The sequence below is a fragment of the Symphalangus syndactylus genome, chromosome 9 (genome assembly GCF_028878055.3).
Source record: "Symphalangus syndactylus isolate Jambi chromosome 9, NHGRI_mSymSyn1-v2.1_pri, whole genome shotgun sequence".
Lineage (NCBI taxonomy): Eukaryota > Metazoa > Chordata > Mammalia > Primates > Hylobatidae > Symphalangus > Symphalangus syndactylus.
The window spans coordinates 36,430,936-36,453,199 of record NC_072431.2 but is presented as its reverse complement, the minus strand read 5'-3'; the positions used below and the strand labels follow the sequence as shown (position 1 = coordinate 36,453,199).

The 22,264-nt window shown below is 35.7% G+C and overlaps 1 protein-coding gene across 3 annotated transcripts in view; it reads right to left on the bottom strand.

Annotated features, from left to right (window-relative positions):
• Positions 1–1,661: 1,661 nt before the first annotated feature.
• SLC38A11 (solute carrier family 38 member 11) overlaps positions 1,662–22,264 on the bottom strand; it is a 59,855-nt gene continuing 39,252 nt past the window's right edge. For all 3 annotated transcript variants that reach the window (XM_055291940.2, XM_063609455.1, XM_055291941.2), the window contains 5 exons: positions 21,602–21,672; positions 20,810–20,971; positions 17,059–17,171; positions 14,082–14,213; positions 1,662–4,212 (listed from right to left, as the gene is read on the bottom strand). In XM_055291940.2, coding sequence (XP_055147915.1) covers positions 3,919–4,212; positions 14,082–14,213; positions 17,059–17,171; positions 20,810–20,971; positions 21,602–21,672 — 772 coding nt within the window. In that variant the 3' untranslated portion in view covers positions 1,662–3,918. The remainder of the gene's footprint in view (positions 4,213–14,081; positions 14,214–17,058; positions 17,172–20,809; positions 20,972–21,601; positions 21,673–22,264) is intronic.

The window sequence follows — 22,264 nt, the reverse complement described above, 5'->3', positions numbered from 1 at the left end:
CCATTCTGCTGAGAGTTTAGTCCTTGGAAAACTTGGTGTTCTTTTGAGAAACTGATAGATTTTCTTCATTCTCACAATGGCAGCCATGAAGCTCAGGTAGCCTTCCCTGAGTGCTGGCAGGCTCAGAACCAGGCCTGCAGCTTAACCAGCATAGCTGTGTTGATTTGGGGTTGTAATCTCTATTTTCTCCCTTGTTAATTCTCCTCCCATGTCCTTTGCATTATTCTTCACTAATATTATTGTCTTGATTTCTCCTCTTCTCACTGTGTCTCTAGACGATTTTTCAAAGAGGCAAAGGATAACACATTTAATATGTACCAATTGCTCTCCCTCCTACATCTCCAGCCTCATTTTCTTCCCTGAGATCTAGCATGGTATTCCTACATCTTGCTTGTATTGTGTCCCAGCCTCTAAACAGATGGCTCCATCTAGCACTTTCTTATGTCCAACTTCCAACCTTTTTCAAATGTGGTCCCCGAACCAGCAGCAGCAGCATCACCTGGGAACTTTTCAGAAATACAAATTCTGAGGCCCCACTCCAAGTACTGAATCAGAAACTGTGGAGGTGAAGCCCAGCAATCTGTGTTTCAACAAGGCCTCCAGGTGATTCCGACACATGTCCGAGTTGAAAAGCCACCACTCTAGACAAAGACTGGGCTCTTTTCTTTCTCTCCTGGTCTATGTGTTTTCTAGGTCACAGCATCTCTGGTCCACTCTACATATTTGCTCTGCTATCTTGGCAAATTCTTTACACATTTTTTAGAATAAGCATAAATTCTTAAGAGCGCTTATTCTATTGAGGTGGCAAATTATTATCCTTGCCACAGTTAGTAAAACATTCATGGGTACCCTCACTGATGGGTGACCATGAGTAACCTCGTTCATGCTTGTGCCACTCTTGGACCACTTGACAACATTTCCTCCAATCAATAGCCACCCCTAATTAAAAGACAGACTATTATTCCTTTCCTAAGCAAGGCTATAGCAGATAAACCAGGAGGAAACCTGTTCTGTTCAATAAATGTATCTTTAATTGAGTAGATGTGTACAGTATGACTTCAGCGGAGGACTAATCGAAAATTTCTTAGCTTGGTTAAATGGATGCAGTCTCCTTTTAAGAAAGAAAAGAGGCAACAATTATTGTTTGCCATCACTGGAAATAGTCCAGGCAAGGCAGTTTACCTATTCTCCCATCCAAGTACTAACCAGGCCAGACCATGCTTAGCTTCCAACATCAGATGAGATCTGGTGCGTTCAGGGTGGTATGGTCATAGAGAGTTTACCCATTCTGATGTTTGAAGATGGTTCGAGTTAGTGTTGATAATAAAGTTTCTATAATAAGTGAACTCAATTTCTAAATTACACAGATGCTATCCAACTTATAACCTTAAAGGAAGTATATTGCTAGATGTTCTCATTTGTGTGTAAAGATATGATTCTTGCCTACCACCACCTTTTTAAAGTTAAGAAGCACTTTATACATTTAAGTGTAGTGACAGCTTCAAAAACTGGTTTAAAACCTTCAAGTTGCTTTGTTAGGGGCAACAAGTGGCAGGGATGGAAAGATTTTCAGGGGAATCTCTTATTGAACTGAGGCAGAAAATAGATTGAGGGGTGGGGTTCTTGCAGTTATGCATGGTGGCAAAATAAGCATACAAGTATTCTTGCAAAATAAATGTGAGTTCCGAAGATTTATTCAATTATAATTTGAAAGATGTCGGTAATCCATGCAGCTAATAACTGGGTCATAAGCAGTCTTGTTCTACAGCTGATTAAAAACAAATAAACCAATACATATTTATTAGGTACTAATGCTGCGCTCAGTTCCTACTTGCAGCTTTCATCTACTTGAAGAGTATGAAGCAACACCAAAGTACAAGATAAGAGATGGTTACGTGCTAAATTATGTTATCCTTGACATACTTTTCTTTGTACATGCTTAGAGATCTCATCCCTCATGACTTTATTTAATAACTATGTAGGTCAGTGTTTCTCAGTCTTGAGCAATGTAAGGACAGACTGCGGCGAAAATTTCTTACGTTTCCTCATTTCTTACATGGAATGAAAGCATTTTTATTATATTTTACCTAAACAGACACCAATCTAAAAACATGCACAAACTGCTTAGCCTATGACCCTTAACTATAAAAAACAAATTCATAAGTTAAATACAGAAAAGTTACCCAACAGAATTTAAATTAATTTAGTGGTAAGGATAATATTTTATTGAAAAAACAAATCACCACTAAAACTCTGAGCATGGTTCTACCTGCTAAAATGCATCTCCCTTTGTGTTCAACAGGCCTCTCTCACTATGAGTCACACAATGACTCAGCTCTTGCCACTTTATTCAAACTACTGTGAACCTACCCTTTATACACTTCCTGTATGATTTTTTTTTTGCATTTGATTTGTACAAACTCATCATATATGTATTAACTCTGCTTGTGATAGTTTCTTGTTATTTGGCAACAATTAATATAGTGCCACAGATGGACAACCTGATTGGAATACAAATGAAATGGAAATCTTAGGTGATACTTGATATAAGGAAGCCATCCAGATGGCCCCAAATTTTCATGTTACTTTTTAAAGATTGTCATAGATACAAAGACACAAAATCCTCATTAAAAAATCATTTAACAGTCCTCAGTAAACAGAGGGCATCTGTAGTGGGCACAGCTGTGTCTCCCAGATACCCCTGTAAGGAAGCATGTGGTGACAAAGCTATCAGTAGACCACCTCCAGCTCTCAGTTCCTTTAGGGTTTGCTCTGCTGCAAAGAGCTGCCTAGCCCAAGAACTCATCCTTCTCCACATGCTCGCATTCAATGACTGATGGAGGCAGCAGTATCAAAACCGGGCTATTACCCCTGAACAGGGACAACTCTGACAGGTCATGTATGCACCAGCTTCCCTGTGGATTTGGTTGAGGTCAGCCTGCATTGCAGTTCTACCTGTCCCTACCAATCCTGCTTTCCCCTCTCTCCCATTAGTTATGATAAACTCCATCTCACTATCTGCTCCCAAAGACCCAGTCAACAAGATCTCCCAGAAATCTCTCTGAGGAACCCCCAGTGGGCTGAGAAAGCTTCTTCTGTAGCCCAGATTCTTCCTACATGTTTCTAGTTTCAAAGTTCAGCTTCCAGTTGTACATTCCTGACAGCACTAAAAATTCAACAGGTCCATATCACCAATCTCTTAGGTTCTTGCCACAGAACAACTGTTTTGTTTTGTTTTGTTTTGTTTTTTTCTGTTTTAGAATGGCGCTACCATTGTATTCCCACAGCATCAGAAAATGGGAGGTGATTTTGATTCTTTACACACCTTGCTCCTCACAGCCAGTCTATGATTCAGGCTTCCTCACATGGAGAGGTCTTTGCTCATTTCTCCAGGGATCCACTTCCCTTTAAACAAGGGATGCTGCTGAAATTATAATGGAGAGCTCCTCTTTGTTCTTGAGATATGTCTTCTTTTCAATAGTTTTGGGTTTCCCTTCTCTTCAGTTCCACAGACTTTTAAGGACAAAGAAAATGCCCACCCCCCACAACCCCCCACCAAAAGACATCTCCACAAAATTCCAACCCACAATCACCTACTTATTTTGGAGCACAATATACTGGTTTGCATATTAAATAAAAGGGGGATGGCAGAAAATGCTAAAGGCTTTACTCTCCCTTCTTCAATTAGCATTAGTGTAGTGCAGTCGTTAGAACAAAACACTTATTTTGTTCCAGTTAAAGGTGAAATACATTCAATTTTTCTTTTCTTTATCTTTTATATTGCACTAGTCATAAAAGCCAAGTCTTGATAAAAGCCAAAATAATAATTTTATATAATATAAATACAGACTAAAGCAAGTGTAAATGTTATGTGTTTTAAAGTCTATGAAAACATACCTATTTTTTAAAGCAGTCAACTCATTGAAAGATACTAATATTTAAAATAGAAAGTTGTGTTGTCTGCTGAACATGAGACTCTGAGGTATTTGTGAGAGAGAAATTGTCAGGAAAGCAGTAGAACATTTCCTGCCCGTGGGTGCAGTCTTGAGGATTTGTAATAGCCATGACGAATCCAAAAACCATCACCACAGCACCAATGGGAAGCATGACACAAGACATAATCTTATCGGAGTGTGTCCTTGGTTCTTCAGACAGTTTCAGATAACAGGCTGATGGAATGATAAAAATGAGGGGAGTTGCACAGAGCACACCCTGCATGTTGAAAACAAGAAACAAGATAATGTTACTAGATGGAAACATTCTTCGGACAGCTTTTAAAAGCATTTACAAAACGTGTTTTTCATGCACATGTTAAACATGTGATAGGTTCAGTTGAATCAAACAAAGGGAGGAAAAATAATTCTAAGAAAGACAGAAATAGGCGTTACCTTTTCCACTGGCATATTTACAAATGAAAATAATGAAATAGTATATAACAGCTTATCAGACTTAAATATTATCACAAAATAATATAGAAAATAAAGCAGATAATAGGACTGACTTCTGGCACTCTCGAAATTTCCTGTATTTTCAGTTCATCATATTGCCTTATATTCTTCATTAAAACTACTGTGTATCCACTATGCCCTTCAAACATGAATGGTCTATTTGTCATTTGTGTGTAAGAGGGAAATTTTGGGAAATTGTATAGGGGCCACAATGTCTTTCTTCTTTACCTGAGCTTGTATGGAAGTTGTGCCTATTTGTGTGAGAAAGAAAAACTATAACCCTAAGGCATTTAACATGAAATAGCATTTCTAAATCCTCTTTCAAATAAAACTAAGCACATTCATTACCGAGAAAGTTGACAGCAGAGCTAAATGACTATAACTCATTCACCCTTCCCCACATTAGCTAGGAATAAACCGAACCTAAGGAGGGATATCAGATTTAAAATAATGAGGGGTAGAATTGTCTATTATAAAAATACCAACAGCTATTGATGTCAAAGGAAGAGACTTTCCCCTTGAATAGGCCTAATTCGCAATAGAAACTTAGCAAATAATATAAAGGTTAACATTTAATTCATTTTAGGTAATATGTTTTTCTAATTATGTTAAGTTTTAATTATAGTACATTTAACAATGTAACATAATTAAAATTTTATGACAAATATTCTCTTAAACCATAAAACATACATTTTTTAAAAAATAAATTTTATTGTGTATATTTGAGGTTTATAACATGGCATAGAATACATACAGATAGTAAAATAGTTATTGTATTGAACTAACATATCTATCATCTCACATAATTACTTCTTTGGTGATGAGAGCAGCTAATATCTACTTATTTAACAAAAGTCCCAAATATAATACAATTTTATAAATTACAGCCCTCATATTGTACATTAAATCTGTAGACTTGTTCATCCTACACATCTGCTACTTTGAATTTTCACCTACCTCTCTACATTTCCTCCCTTTGTTTCCTGCCCCTGGTAATCACAGTTTTATTCTTTTATCTCTAACTCTATATATTAGACATTTTTAAAAAATATTCCATATATAAGAGAGATCATGTCATATTTTGCTTTATGTGTCTGGCTTATTTCACTTAACGTTCTTCAGGTCTATCCATGTTGTGGCTAATGGCAGGATCTCCTTTTTCAAGGCTGAATAATATTCCATGTTATAGACAGATCTATATGACATTCTCTGTATCCATTCATACATCAATGAACACTGAGGTTGTTCCTATCTCTTCACTATTGTGAATAATGCTTCAATGAACATGGGAGTGCAGATATCTTTATGAAGTGGTGATTTCATCTTTTTTGAGTATATACCCAGAATAGAGATTCCTGGGTCATATGGTGGTTCTATTTTTAATTTGTTTAGGAACCTCCATTCTGTTTCCCATATTGACTATTCCAATGTACATTCCCACCAGCAATGTACTAGGGTTCCCTTTTCTCCACACTTATGTCAACATTTGTTATTTCTGGTCTTTTTGATCATAGCCATCCTAAAGGGTATGAAGTGATATTGCCTAGTGGTTTTAATTTGCATTTTCCTGATGATTAATGATGTTGAGCACTTTTTCATATACCTGTTGGCCATTTTCATGTCTTCTTTGGAGAAATATCTACTAAGGTCCTTTGTCCATTTTTCAATCAAGTTAATCATTTTTCTGCTATTGAGTTATTAGAATTATTTGTAAATTTTTTGTAGTAACCCTTTATCAGTTAGATGGTTTGCAAATATTTTTTCCCAGTCTGTACATTGTCTTTTCTTTTTTTTCCCCCCTCCCACTGCAGAGGCCTTTTAGTTTGATGTAGTCCTATTTACTTATTTATGGTTTTATAGTCTGAGCTTTTAGTGTGATATTCAAAAAAATCATTTCCAAGGCTAATGTCAAGGAGCTTTTATTCTATGTTCTCTTCTAGGAATTTTACAGTTTCGGGCCTTACATTTAGGTATCTTATCCATTTTGAATTGATTTTTGTGTATGGTGTAAGATCAGGGTCCAATTTCACTCTTTTGCATTTGAGAATCCATTTTTCCCAGCATCATTATTGAAGACTATCCTTTCCCCATTGTGTCCTCTTGGTGCTCTTGTAGAAAATTAGTTGACCCTATATGTTTGGATTTATTTCTTGGCTCTCTTTTGTGTTCCTTCGGTCTATATTTGTGTTTTTATGCCGGTATCATACCGTTTTGATTACTGCAGCTTTGTAATATCATTTGAAATAAGGAAGTGTAATGCCTTCAACTTTATTTTTCTTTTCAATACGGATTGTTTTTTCTATTTCTGTGAAGAATGCTGTTAGAATTTTGATAGGAATTATGTTGAATTTGTATATTGCTTTGGGTAGTATGGCCATTTTAACAATATTAATTCCATCCACAGGATACCTTTCCATTTATTTATATCTTCCATTTATTTGTGTCTTTTTCAATTTCCTTCAAGATTTTATAGTTTTCAGTATACAAATTTTTCACCTCTTGGGTTAAATTTATTCCAGAGTATTTTTTGATGCCATCATAAATGACATTTTCTTGATTTCTTTTTCAGCTAGGTTATTATTTGTGTATAAAAATGCTACTGATTTTTGTATGTTGGTTTTATATCCTGCAACTTTACTGATTTATTAGTTCTAACACTATTTTTGAAACCTTTGGGGTTTTCTACATATAGAATCATGTCATCTGCAAATAGAAATAACTTTACTTCTTCTTTTCCAATTTGGATGCCTTTTATTTCTTTTTGTTGTCTGATTGCTCTTGCTAGTACTTCCAGTACTATGTTGAAGAGAAGTGGTGAGAGTGGGTATCCTTACCTTTTACTGGATCTTAGTAGAAAAGCCTTCAGTTGTTCCCTATTAATTGTGTTGTTAGCTGTAGGTTTTTCATAAATAACCTTTATTATGTTGAGGACTTTTCTCTCTCTAAACTATTAAAAGAGTTTCTATCAAGAAATGATGCTAAACTTTGTCAAATTCTTTTTCTGCATCAGTTGAGATAATTATGTGTTTTTTGTTTTCTCTCTCTTTTTTTTTTTTTTTTGGAGACAGGGTCTCACTCTGTTTCCTAGGCTAGAGTGCACTGGCATAATCACAGTTCAGCTTTGACCTCCCAAGCTCAAGTGATCCTCCCACCTCAGCATCCTGAGTTGTTGAGACTACAGGCATGTGCTACCATGCCTGGCTAATTTTTTGCAGAGATGAGGGCTGACTATGTTGCCCCCACTGGTCTCGAACTACTGAGCTCAAGTGATCCTCTCGCCTTAGCCTCCCAAAGTGCTGAGATTACAGGTGTGAGCCACCGCACCCAGCTGTTCATGTGGTTTTAGTTTTCATTCTCTTATTATGACATTTCGCAAATGTTGTTCTCTGAAATAATAAAATGTAAGTTTTTAATATATAAAATCAGTAACAAATGTGATATTACTTTACAACTAAATGCAAGCTTTTCATAAACTATGTTTTTCTAAATTTAAAAGTTAATTTGCAAGCATATACAAAAGCAGAAAGAATAGTATAATGAAATCCTATGCAACTATCACTTATGGTTTAAAAGTTTTTGACACATTATTTTGATAAATTTTCTCCAGGGAAAATAACAGCAAAATAAATTCGAAGTTGGATAATGTAAAATTATAAATTGTACCTTTAAAATAGCTTTAAAATAACTATATTCTCACACAAGTTAATAAAATTGCTGTGTGTTTTACACAAAGCAATCTCTCCATACCAGAAATATTCTGACTATGATCCCAATTATATAACTTTTTGAATTTTTACAAAAACAAAAGTGTCCAGAGAAAGAATAGTAGGGACCACACTGCATGGAAAATATTTCCAAAGTAAGAAACATAAGAATGAGAAAATACTAAAAAATACCAAAATCATGTTCTAATTTAGAATATATGGAAAATATACTTTTGCCATTCATAGCACCTGAATGCAAATTAATATCTACAAAGGTACACAAAAAATAAACGATTAGTTGTCATACGACGAGAATGAAATGTATTATGGATTCCATAGATTCTATCATAATATTTGGAATTCACAGTGCTTTTTAAGTTACAGAAGATACTGTAACACTTGGTCTGTATTTATAACAAAAAGTATTACCCTCTGATTTCTTTAAAATAACAATTTATGAAAACAACAAACAGTAATTCAAATACAAACGTGTGTGTGTGTGTCTGTGTATGTGTCTGTGTGTTGTAGTCTCCACTTTGTAGTCACAAACATGTGGCTAATTCATCTGGAACTGCAGATTGTGAAAGTACTATCAGGATGAAAACTGCCCCCAGCTTCTGCTAAGAAGCTGTCATCAGTCAGCCTTTTGGTACTCTTCCAAACTTAACTTGCTGGGCAGTGCAAAGCAATGGGTGTTCTATTTATGTTATAATTCTTAAGTGTTGAGAAAGTAGCAATTAGAGGAAAGACTATATAGCTCATATTTCTACTGGAAGGATTCCAGTTGAGTATCTTCTTTAGATACCAGCTACTTTCTTGATATTTAAAAGCTCAGTCGTACTAAAGGTTGTTGCTAGAAGTCAAGATCATCAGTAAAATGATAGTGTGGTTGCATCTGATCTATTCCCTGTGAACTAGTCCAGCTTATTTGATCTATTTAATGTAGACTTGCTTAAGGATACACCACTGGCTTTGGAATAATTTTTGAAATTGCTTGACAGGATGTAAAATCATAACTGCTTATTAAAAAGACAACAAAATATAGTCTAAGTTATAAAGACGGGACAGTTCTTATTAACTGATAATAACACTATGGATGTCACAGTATTTTGCAGTTTGCTGGAGAGAAAGGACAGAAGCTATTGAACATTTTTATTGCCAGTACAGATTGAAAAAGTGTCTGAATTTTCCTACCTGAATAGAAATTTCTCAAATGATGCAAGGAAGCTGGAAACTAAATAAAATAATGCTTATACATCTTTTAAATTTCTACTTTGTAATCAATCTAAACTCATGAAATTCACTCCAATACTTCAAAAAGAAACTCTCTCTTGCTCAGGAAGTCTTTGGCAACTGGGACTACGGCTTGCTCACCCCAAAGACTGTATTTCTCTATCTGGGCTCTTGCTGGCATTTGGCTTGCTTTCTTCCTTCCACTGTAAAACCACACAGAATGCTTGTTGAGCTGGTTATGCTGGCACAGGCACCAGCTGCTTCATTTTCTCTCTTTGTACTGCTGCGAGTAGAAACCCATAGGGCCCAATTACTGCAGATGCCTCTTTTCTCCAATAGCAACATTAGTGCTAAGATGCTGAATTCTTGTTACCAAGAATAGTGCTTATATTTATTTGATTTGCTTCTAAAATGAAACCTTTAAAACTTAGTGTGTGTTTGCTTTGGAAAAATATTTCATTGTTGTCTATTGACATGAAAACAAGAAAAAAAGGAAAGCAAGGTTCTATTTTTTAATTTAATAACTAATATTACCTCAATTCATTTTATTCTATATTATTTGGTGATACTAAATAGTAGCATTTCTCTAACTTTGCATGATCTGATTCATCTCATCTGTGAAGCTCATTATTCTACTTATTCAGAAGCTAAAATAAAAAAGAATTCCTAAAGTACTGAAATTGTTATGTAAGATAAAAGCTATTAACTACATTTCTAAAGTACTACAATTACTAAGATGAAAGTTATTAACTAAAAATTATTAAGACAAAAACTTTTTAGTTCCATTTTATTTCATCTCTGGTATGTTTTAACCCATTATTAAAGTCTAGCCATATGTATCATAGATTACTCTTAACCTTTCTTACAGATAAACTCAATGCGTAGATTTTATAACCTAAGAAAGTGGATAGAGAAATGAGCATAATTATTTTACATAATTTAACATCTTATGCTTAGGAAATCTCAGAGTAGTGTAATGATTTAAAATGTGAGCTTTAGGGTCCAAATGCCTGTGTTCAAATCTGTATTTTTTTACTTGTAACTAGTATGACCTCAGACTATTTAATCATGCAGTGCCTCAGTTTCTTCATCTGTCAATTTAATACAGATAAAAGGAGATGATACTGCAAAGCACCTGGTACAGAGTAAGTACTCAATACATGGTAGCTCACATTATTATTATTATTATTCTTTATTTTATTTTTTGAGATGGAGTCTTGCTTTGTTACCCAGGCTAGAGTGTACTGGCGCAATCTTGGCTCACTGCAACCTCTGCCTCCTGGGTTCAAGCAATTCTCCTGTCTCAGCCTCCTGAGTGGCTGGGACTACGGGCATGTGCCACCACACCCAGCTAATTTTTGTGTGTGTGTGTATTTTTTAGTAGAGACAGGATTTCACCATGTTGGCCAGGCAGGTCTTGAACTCCTGATCTCAGGTGATCCGCCTGCCTTGGCTTCTCAAAGTGCTGGGATTACAGGCATGAGCCACTGCACCCTGCCCACGTTATTATCATGAAGTGGAACACAGCATGCTTTAAGTTACTTCTAAAGTGTTGCATGATCCACCATGTATTAGTTACTAACAGATATGATGCTTGATTTGGCTCTATTAGACATGGTAAGTGTCCACACAAAAAGGAGTTGAGTAAAGATTTGAATACGTTCTTACGCACAACAAAAGACGTACTGATGTGAAAAACACTTATTCTCAGGTGGTCTGAGAATGGAGATCTTAGATTTTATTAATTCTTACAAAGTGCTTTAAAACTAGTGTAATTGTCTTGGGCTATTAGGTCATAACAGACAATTTAGCACTCTAATTTTTAATGTATGTCTATATAATCAGGTTTTAAAAAAAAATCTAAAGATCTTGAATCATATTTTAAATTTTAAAAATAGTCCTCCAGGGCCAGCTCAGATCTTGACTTTAAAATAGATATTCACAATGTATTCTTCTATGATTATTCTTTAATACCAGAATTTTGTCTTAACCAAAAAAGTTTTCAATACAAGTATGATAGAGAATATTTAATATGATTATATGCCTATAATTTTGTTGTGCAAATGCCATGGAGATTAGCAATTAACTTTACAGAAAGTAATGGCTAGATTTACAAAAAAAAAAATCATTCCTGAAAAATGAGCAATATGTGTGCACTTGATTAACTTGAAAACAAAAAAAATTTGTTGGGCTATCACTATGTAGTGAATGTTCAGGCAGATAATAAACATATTTTGTCTTACAACAAAATTCTAAAATATCAACAAACAAACTTGTGGACTCAAGATATTTCATAAAACAGGAAAAAAACAGGGTTGGAAATCATTATGTTGATTATATCCACAGCATAGGTGAAAGATTACTACTACTGTCAACAGCAACCATTCTTTATAACACTTAATTTCCTGGTACTACATTAAAGAAAGCATCTTATGTCTAAGAATATTTATATAAATAGATCTTGAACTGTAGTCCCAAGGTGCAATCACCCATGCAATAATTTCAGCACTGTGTTCTTAGCCCTGTGCCAAATACTATGGAGGGGGGAGGAGGTGGTTAAGTACTTTTGTCTTCAAAGGGCTTACCAATTGTTAGGTAAGGCAAGTTTATGGACAGCTTCAACAATACATGACATGAGATAATACATAAATTAAGTCAGTGCATTAATGTAGTAGTGATGCATCTACACAAATCAAGAGTGGTATGCGAAATGATTTTTAGTGGCCCTACTAGTCTTTGGCCTATGCAAAATTGGGAAGAATGTAAAAGTTACCTTTGACACTTGCTTACTTTCCTATGAGCTTTCCTTCCACTGTTGGTAGAATAGACAATTACCAGTTTCCTGAGATTTTGGAAACTGCTTACTCCCCACTTTCCATTTACAAGAAAATCTCCAGTAGGGTCCCTGACTGAATTCCCTCCTGCCTTTGTATGGAATTTCAAATCAAAATGGCATCTGGATGATATAGTAACTTGGGCACTGACAATAATACCTTCACCTATGCCTCAATTCTCAATGAAATGAGTAAATGATAACTTGGGATCCCATCTGTATGGGTTTGCCCTCCCTGTGGTGCATGACCAATAAATGCTAACTGGTGGGTGATTCTGATGAGAAATTCTGTAAGGATTGTAGAAGATTAGCCACTTTGTAGTAGTAGAACAACTTCCATTCCTGTCTTAGCAAAGGACATCATTATTCTAGTTCCACAAAATAAAACCAAGAAGTCATTCTGCCCCCTGTCTTCCCAATGGAATATGTGTCACCAAATTAGGCCAATCTTTTCTGAAAAATGTGTTTTGGGAATCCATTTCCCTCTGTCTTCTTTTCTTTTTTTTTTTTTTTTTTGAGACAGGGTCTCACTCTGTTGCCCAGGCTGGAGTGCAGTGGTGCCGTCTCAGCTCACTGAAACCTTTACCACCTGGGCTCAAGCAATCCTCTCACCTCAGCCTCTCAAGTGGCTGGGACTACAGGCACATGCCACCAAACCCGGCTAATTTTTTGTAGAGACGGGGTTTCACTATGTTGCCCAGGCTGGTCTCCAACTCCTGGGCTCAAGCAATCCATCCACCTTGGCCTCCAAAAATGCTGAGATTACAGTGTGAGCCACCGTTCCCGGCCTCCTCTGTCTTCATCACCTATATTGCAGTTGAACTTTTATGTTTATTTGTGAGAATGTATAGATCCTTTCTTATTGCATTCATCCTTATATTCTATTGTGTGGCACTTAGTAATTACTCAATAAATATATGATCAGTGAATAAAGGAATTAGAAGTTGCACTGGATCTTAAAGTTTTTGTAAAATTTGGACAGAAATGAAATAAAAATAATCATTACAGGAAATAAAAAGCAGATAGGACAAAGAATAATGGAAAGAATTGATATGGCTTATTCACAAGCCAAAAAATAAGATTGACTAGAGCTGAACATAGATTTTGGGAAGCAAATGGGAAATAGTTTTACACAGAAGACAAGATGGTAGAAGCAATAGAATTTATACTTGCTGTGGTAGGAAAATGCCGATAAACTCAAAGCAGAACTTAAATATATGCTAGTTGAAACACAGCTGGGATTAATTCAACTGTGATATTATGAGGACTTCTATTTGGATGATGGCAGTGCAGACTATAACAGAAAGGTCTGGAGAGAGAAAAATATTTAAGGAAAAAGAAATTGTGTCATAGCAAGTGAATGGATATAACTTGAATCCTTTCATATTTCTTATAAATTTCACTAGATATATTATTATTCAGCAAAGTCCAAATCCGCTTAATTTATAGCTATTTTTAGTAACATTTATGCATTATAGTAAATGAGATATGCAAAAGTACTCTAAACCAGGGTTTCTCCACCTCAGCACTAGTGACATTTTGGATCAGATAATTCTTTGCTGTTAGAGGCCTGCACGCTGTGGGATGTGTATCCCTGGCCTCTACCCACTAGAGGCCAACAGCACTGCCTATCCAGTTGTGATGACCCCATATATCTCTAAACAACCACCGCTTTAAAACTATATAGTCCCATAAAGTGCACAGAATCGTCATTGAAAATATTTACTATTACAAACATATTTTCATTCCACTTCAAAAGTGACACTTTTGTTAAGGAAAATACATCTCATCTTATGTTAAATGTAATCATTATCTTTTAAAGAGAATTTTAGAGTGAAGGGGTAAATCTTTGCATGTACTCACATTGAGTTCTAAAACTATCCCAAGGCAATCAATCATCAATGACACAAGCGTGGCTACAGTGATGACCATCACTGTTACAACAATGTGGAAAACCGACGAAAGATTCCCACCAAAAAACACATTGGCAATTACCTGCCGAATAAACAGATTATTTTGAGAGGGACTTTTAAAGGCATGCAGGATTTATTGAGGGAGTATTTCACAATAGTATTTAGGATATATAAAATACTACCAACAAGGCTATTAATCAAATCTCAAGTCACTAGGAATGTTCTATATTTTCCAAATTACTTACAGACACACATATCAATAACAAGTATTCCTTGTTGAATTATTAGTGGATTATATTACAGACCTATAGTGTGGCATACCAATGTTTCAATATATGTATCTTTCAAGTATAAGAGAGACTTTGGAAAGTTATCTTATCCTTCTTTCTTGAGTCCAACAGGTTACTACTAAAACAAACTAAACATGCTATTTAGATTATTTGCATGGCCTCTAAGAAGTAGCTGTCACATTTTCCTTATTAATACTGGATGTGTAATATCCTTTACTAACAGGAAATTAATTCTGTATAAACTAATTTCTATTTGTTACAATTTAAGTCTATTTTATCTTGCCTTTCCTCAACAAAAATGGGGAAGAGTTGATCACCATTTTTCATGACTACTCAGATCAGGAAAGCAATAAAAAATTACCGACTTAATGTGTCCCATACTATGATATGGTTTGCAAAGACAAAATATCAGGGAAATGATTCCTATTCTCAGGAATTAATTCTTGAAGGCATACAATGAAACTTAAAAAAGCAAGTAGAGATCAATTTATAACAGGACAAAAAAGATCAAAGAGAATTTAGGACTAGAAGGAGCTTTAGGTATCTAGAGCTGTCTCCTTAGAGTAATCTCCTTTACAGCATCCCTGAAATATGCTTGACCTACCTTGGTTTGAGGTAGGGCTTGAAACATGCACAGGATTTGGAGCAGAATTACAGGCTGAGACAAGAGCGTGAAAAAGAGCAAAGAGGTAATAACAGGAACAATACCAATGGAGGATAAAGAGAAGATAGTCTGAATAAGTAGTGACCCTGTGCAAATGAACAGTGAGACAAAGAGTTGGAAATAACAGAAGGTCAGATACTGAGGTATCATAAAGAAGCCATCTCTCCAAGCTGTGCTGCTTGGATATGCAACATCTCCCATGTGTCACATACTGCCATGACTTTGCTAATAATTTAATGGTGATATTAATAATATAAGTTGTAATGTCTCACCAAATATTATCTTATTTAAGATCCATTCTTACAGATGCCTCTATGATATAATTATGAGAGTGAAAAATCACTTAGTGAGGCAGGTAGTAAGAGATATTTATTAAGGTTAGACAGCCTTTTTAGTGCTTTTATGAACTGAAAGAGTTTGATTATATTTTTGTCAGTCATACATTTGTGTGTGTATGTGTGTGTGCATGCAGAATGAAGAGTAAGAGAAGGGAAAGTTATAGACACCATTCTTCTGCTGAGTATTTGCTACTGTGGCAGAGATCTTGACTCAGTTCTGTCTTCCTGCCACAGCAGCTAGAAAGGAAACTGAAGTTTCAAGTACTAAACACAGAAGTTGTGCAGGTGAAGTGACTCAGATCATCTGCAGGCAGGCAGTTTACTAGCAACCACGTGAGAATGCACCATCTGTTCTTACTTGCTGATCTACAGATTAGATTTGAACCTATGTACTGAGCAGAAGCTAAAATAATACCATTTCCTGCATCTAACAATAGCTAGTAAAGTTTCAAAAGGCTCTTAAATTTAAAAAAAAATTAGTTCAGTCTATTTCTCCTTTATAGTCAAGATAGAGAACTGGCCTGTGAGTTGTACATGTGTGAGGGAGAGAAGTGCTAGTTGTAAGGGACATACACAGTGCTAAACATTTCCCTCTTCTGTTTCCCTGTGCAGTCAGTTCCTTATCCCTGGGACTGACTTAAAGTAAGCCCTGGCTTGCCTCAAGAAGCCTGCCGATTATTTAGTGTATTTAAAGCTCTGTAGATATTTCACTTATCTCATTAGACCCTTTCACATAGTGCACTGTGTAAACAGCCTCTAGGAACAGATCCTATGACTGAGCCCTTTTCAGTGTGGTCCCTGAAAGACCCGCTGTGAAGCAAGATCATGTTTTACTGCTGACTGGTGCAGTGGATTTTTAGCTGACAGAATAAGGGATTCCTGACAGGCCATGTTATCCAATTTTACACCAAAAGAATGAATTCTCTTTCAGATAATATTTCTCTACAAATCCAAGTGGAATATATAACCCAATTTAGAGCTGACTTTGACAATACATTTATATGTAAATAATATCCTATATATTTGTTATTATTTATATTATTATGTTATGTATAGTTGTAAATATATACAACTACATGTATAAATACATAAATAAAATATATCTGTAAAACTAAAAGTTTCAGTTGACTTTTGGTTCTCCCTGGAATATAAGATATTTTAGTTTTTAAAAAATAACAAAACCAGTTAGAATCTGTAGATTCTACAGTGCCTTTAATACGTGTTGACTGATAAAACATCTAAGCAAAAAGACAGTTTTGTAAAACATGTTTTAAACCTTGGTACTTAATTTCTTTGTAAGAATGCCTTAAAAGCAACAACTTTAGTTTGGCTGTCGCTAAAGGCTGGCAGTCACTTTGGAATGCAGTTGTATAAATATTTGTGCTCACGGTAATATAAGCCAAATCCACCAAACCTAATTTTCAAACCGAACTTTTGAAAAATTGTCTTGTAAACATCTGAATATAAATTCATCTTTAAACTCTGACATTTTAGAGTCAAAAAAGAAAATTTTACAAATTATACCATTTGTTGTACCCTTGGGAATTTCCCAAACTGTATTATTTATAAATCTTCCTAAATTAAATGTGGCAGAGAGATCACCTGAGTAAAGCGTTGGGAAGGAACCGTGCTTACCTCTCTTGTCACAAAGCATTCCATAGGGTATGTCAAAATGACAGTGACACCATAACAAAATCTTCCAAATGTTACCAGGTCATCATTTCTGCAGTAATTTTCAAATAAGTCCCCTAGATAATAACATAAAATAAGTTTATTTACTAGATACTAAATGCTTGAGATAACTATCTAATAAATTAAATATTAGATATTACAGTCATGCATCACCTAATGGCCCACATATATTATTACAATGCTGTATTTTTACTATGTTTAGATACATAAATACTTTCCATTCTGTTACAGTTGCCTACAGAATTCAGTATAGAAACATGCTGTACAGGTTTATAGCCTAGGAGCAATAAGCTATACCATATAGCCTAGGTGTGTAATAGGTGCTATCATCTAGGTTTGTGTAAGTATACTCTATGATGTTTGCACAATGAGGAAATCACCTAACAATGCATTTCTTAGAACGTTTCCCTGTCATTAAGCAACACATGATTTATAAGTGAATCTCCATAAACTTCATTTCATTTAATTAAGAGAATAGATGACCAGGTCTAAATAAAAGTTTTTGAATTCAATAACTATGTAGTTATTCACTGATTTAAACCAGTACATGCTCCATGTGAAGATAAATCCATCACTGATAGTTTTTCTCTTATTATTTGTTTTTGGTAGATTTGCTGCCAATTTGTACTGACTTCTGAAAAATACTTTATCCATTGTCTTCTTACATCAGAATCAACTCCCTAAATTCTTGAGCACTGGCTTTGTAAACCGGTTTCTGGTCTTTGTTTCTGGTGAGTAAGTGACTTCATTATTTTTTAAAAATGTCTGTTAAAATAAACAAATTTCCTTTTGAAATGCTATTCTTAGATCAAGAACAATCCTGAAAGGAAGAGTAGACCAGTACATCTGGGGAGCTGAATTTCCTGTGTATCATGCTATAGGGTTTCATCGCAACCTTGGGGCCACAGCGAGAAATTCCAAACATATGTTGCCTTTCATGGCACCTCATGAGACCAAGTGTAAATGCAGTGATTCAAAACTGTGAAAATATGGCTATGTCCCAGAAAGAACATTAAATTTAATAAGTTCCAGACTAGATGATGGACTAAATATACCTTGAAGCAATTCTTATTTAGAGACTATATTTCTCAGCTGTCTATGAAGAAATACAGGGATCTAACTAGGGCACAGATGTCATGTCATCAAAAAACAATTACCTACAACTGTACAGTAGTCCATGGAAGAAATAAAAAAAAATAAAATAAAACAATGACTAATGCTGAAACAGTATTTGGGCTTGCATATTTTCTGAATATAACATGCTTAAATGTTAAAATTGTGGTTACCTTTTTAAAATTAAACTTAATTGAAAATTAGATCAATAATACTACACCATTTAAAAAGAAGAAAAGCTATAATACCTCTGTACTGTTTTTTTCATTACAAAGCTGAATATCCTAAATAATTTGCCTCTTCCCAAGATTTACTTTAAGTGGTTCTCTCCCCTCCCCCCACCAACTAGAACAAATATACATTACTTTAGAGCATCCCTTTTGGGCAGGAGGGGATTAAAACACAAAGTAAAGGTGGCAGAAACCTGCTTCAAGGTTGACTGAAAAGATTCCAGCACTCTAAGTAAAAAGGACTGAAGTTCCCCGTTCACTAACCTCCACTAAAAAATTGAGCCCTATTGTCTTTTCAAAAGTCACTAGAAGTGTCAAGGAGAATCTAGAGTTCCCACTGCCTCTCAAGCTGAAATTTATCTACTGAAAGAGGTTAGAAAAGAAGAATGCAGTATGCACAAATTAGACTAGATTTACCTAAGGAGAGGTGGCCTGGAGAAACAATGTCAGCTTATTGCAGCTTGAATCTAAGTCTATTTTAAAGAATTACAGCTAGGGGGAAAACGGCATTAAAAACCTGTCAGCTTTTTTTTTTTTTTTTTTTTTTTTTTTTTGAGACGGAGTCTCGCTCTGTCGCCCAGGCTGGAGTGCAGTGGCACAATCTCGGCTCACTGCAAGCTCCGCCTCCCGGGTTCACGCCATTCTCCTGTCTCAGCCTCTCCGAGTAGCTGGGACTACAGGCGCCCGCCACCACGCCCGGCTAATTTTTTTGTATTTTCAGTAGAGACGGGGTTTCACCGTGGTCTGGATCTCCTGACCTCGTGATCCGCCCGCCTCGGCCTCCCAAAGTGCTGGGATTACAAGCGTGAGCCACCGCGCCCGGCGTCAGCTTTGTTTTACAAAGATTTAATTTTATCTGAGCAATTACCACTGATAAAAACTCCAGGAAAATGTAACTAACAAAAAAGGTTTATGTCTTACAGAATAGGCATTTAAAAACCAAGGTCCTGTACAGACCAGAGCCCATAGGCCATTTGCATTGGCAAACTATGTAGCAATAGTGATACATAGCAATGCTTTGGAACACAATTCTTATCAGAACTTTCAAGGTCACTTTGTTACTGCACTCTAGTGGCACATGCATGTATTATATTTTTGACTGCATTTGAATTTTGTTAATCATTATTTTTTGAAGCCATCTTTCTTCATTTCCTGAGAAATATTTGCCTAAAGTCATAGTGATCTGTAACCTCTGTTCAGAATAAGGCAGCCATCCTCCCAAGAGCACCCAAGTTTTCAGGAAACTAAGCTAATGGGAGCTAGAGGCAAAGGGACAACTTTCAGAGGGTCATGGTTGACCAAAACAGGGGAGGCAGAAAGAGGATGGAAAGAAAACTGAACTTGAGAGTCAGAAGACTTGTTTTCTGGTTTGTCACCAGCCAGCATGAGCAAGTTACTTCATCTCTTTGTGTTTTAATCAGGGGGTAAAACTAGTTATTCCACTTCCCTTCAAAGGGTTGTTTGAAGGTCAATGAGATAATAGACCTGCAAGAGCGGTGAAATATGTGAATCACAGCCTACTGCTAGACTGCCCTGAATACCACACTACATTGTTGATTGAATGTAAGGGTCAAGGGAAGTAGAAGAGAGGACTGCTCAGTTGTTGGGCCTGGGTGAATGCAAAAAAATAGAGGAATATCTCTGGAGGGAGGAAGAAAAGTTCTGGTTTTAAGGGAAACATGATGTTTTATGATTAAGACAAATATAGAACAACTGAGCAGAAATGTCCTACAGGCAGCAGGTTGGAGACAAAAAAAAGGTCTGGGTTAGAATTAAAACAATGAAAGTATCTGGAAATTTTTTTGAGAGAAGAGCAAACAATATGCTTGAGCCCATTATCTGGGTGGTGTGGGATGGAGTGGAGTGGGGGATTAGAGAGGGTAAAGAAAAAGAAAACGGAAAAAAAATTAACAGAGAGAAAGAATAACAATGATAATATAGTAATACTCTTTCCTCTAAGGGAGGAAAATCTGAGCAAAGAAAGGAAGTTCAGTATTGTTAAGTGATTCAGAGAGATTCAGGAGAATCCAAATCGAGGTTATTTGCTCTGAAGATTGGGAGGCCACTGGTACCTTTGAAAATGAAGCTGCAGTGGAGGAAAGCCAAAAATCATGTGCTGGGAAGTGGCAGTGTGTGGAAGGAGAGAGTATGGGCTACAGAACTAAATTGAGCAGTTTAAAAAGGTAAAAATTAGGAAACAGACAGCAGAGGGGTAGGAGGGTAGAGAGAATGGGTGAAAGAGAGTAATCTTTGAAACAGAACACTGGGCATACCTGTAACAATAATGAGTAGAACATTCGGTATACCTGTACCAATGCACATGAACACTATAACTGAATCTCTCATTTTACCTTGGGTGAAGCCAGTAAATGTCAAGTATCCACATGTAGCAAAGAATATACAGATAAATACAGAGATCACGATGGACATATGGATAAGGCGGGACCACTTAGCTACTGTGGGTTCTTCTAAAGAACTATAAACTAAGAAGGAGTTATGGTGGCAAATAAATGCTGCAATACAAAAAAAAAAGAGCGTTATTAAAGCAAGCACCAGGGTTTTCTTTTTTAGTTCTGAAATTCAGAGATATGTACTACTTTAGATGCCAATGAACTGAAGTTTAAACATACAAATTTATTAATATGTCAGAAAATAATTTTTCTAATAGTTCTAGAAATGAGACCCTTCATTCACATCAGGCTTATATGGTCTTTTCATGTCACTCTTGATATAAACCAGGCCAGTCCAACCTTCTCTCCCATTTTCCTTTTCCTAATGACCCTTCCCATCTTAAGGAAATCTAAATACCATCGTTTTCATTCTGTGGCTTCCTTTGCCATTTGGGACATAATAAAGGGTTTGAAGAAGTCCGTAACACTTGCTAGCCTTCCAAGTTAAGAAACAAGATAACTATAATGAGTTTCTGCATGAGAAATAGATTTTTCCAAATTGAAGCAAATTTTAGTGATGAGTGAGAAAAGTTTGAGCCTAATTTTATATTGGCACAAACTAGATCGTATGCTGCTAATAGGAAGTCTAAAACTTAGGACATCTGCTATCCAGACATAAATATGAAACACAGCATTTTTTCATCGAACAGAGAACTCCACATTGAGAAAGGGCCTTTGAAACCAAATACTCACCAAAAGACATAACCCCGACCGCTTGAATGGCATTGGGCTTTGCAAATACCCAAGCGTCTTCTGTTTTTGGTCTAGAAGAAATATCAGTTAACTTGATAAATTATTAAATAAATTCAAGCATCAGTATATCAGATAACAAGAAATGGTATCACAAATATAAACTGAGTGTCTTTAAGCCAGAAATTAATAAGAGGCTCCCATTAATCTTGTGTAATCATGAATAAATTTCCCAGGAGCATGAGTGTTATCTCTTAACCCCAGTTCTCTAAAATGTATGTCAAATACTTGGACAAATTCTATTTTTACATATGTAAAATATCCAGACTATGCAATTTTGTGAATTTGTTTATTTGCTCATCAATTTAACAGACAGCATTGATTACGCACCTACGAACTGAGCTACTTTTTGAGGGAGATACAAAAATTAATAATGCTCAGTTACTGCTGTTCATTCCACTCATTTTTTTCAGGCTTAACCTACCCAAGAAAAATTTAGTCAGCACTAAAATTTATTGAGGGAGGTAAACATGAACTAATACTAATTGAGGATGTACTATCTTCTAGAAACTCTACTGTGTTATCTCATTTAATTTTCACAATAACACTTAAGTATTATTATCACCATTTAACACATGAAGAAAATCAAGCTCTGGATGGTGATAT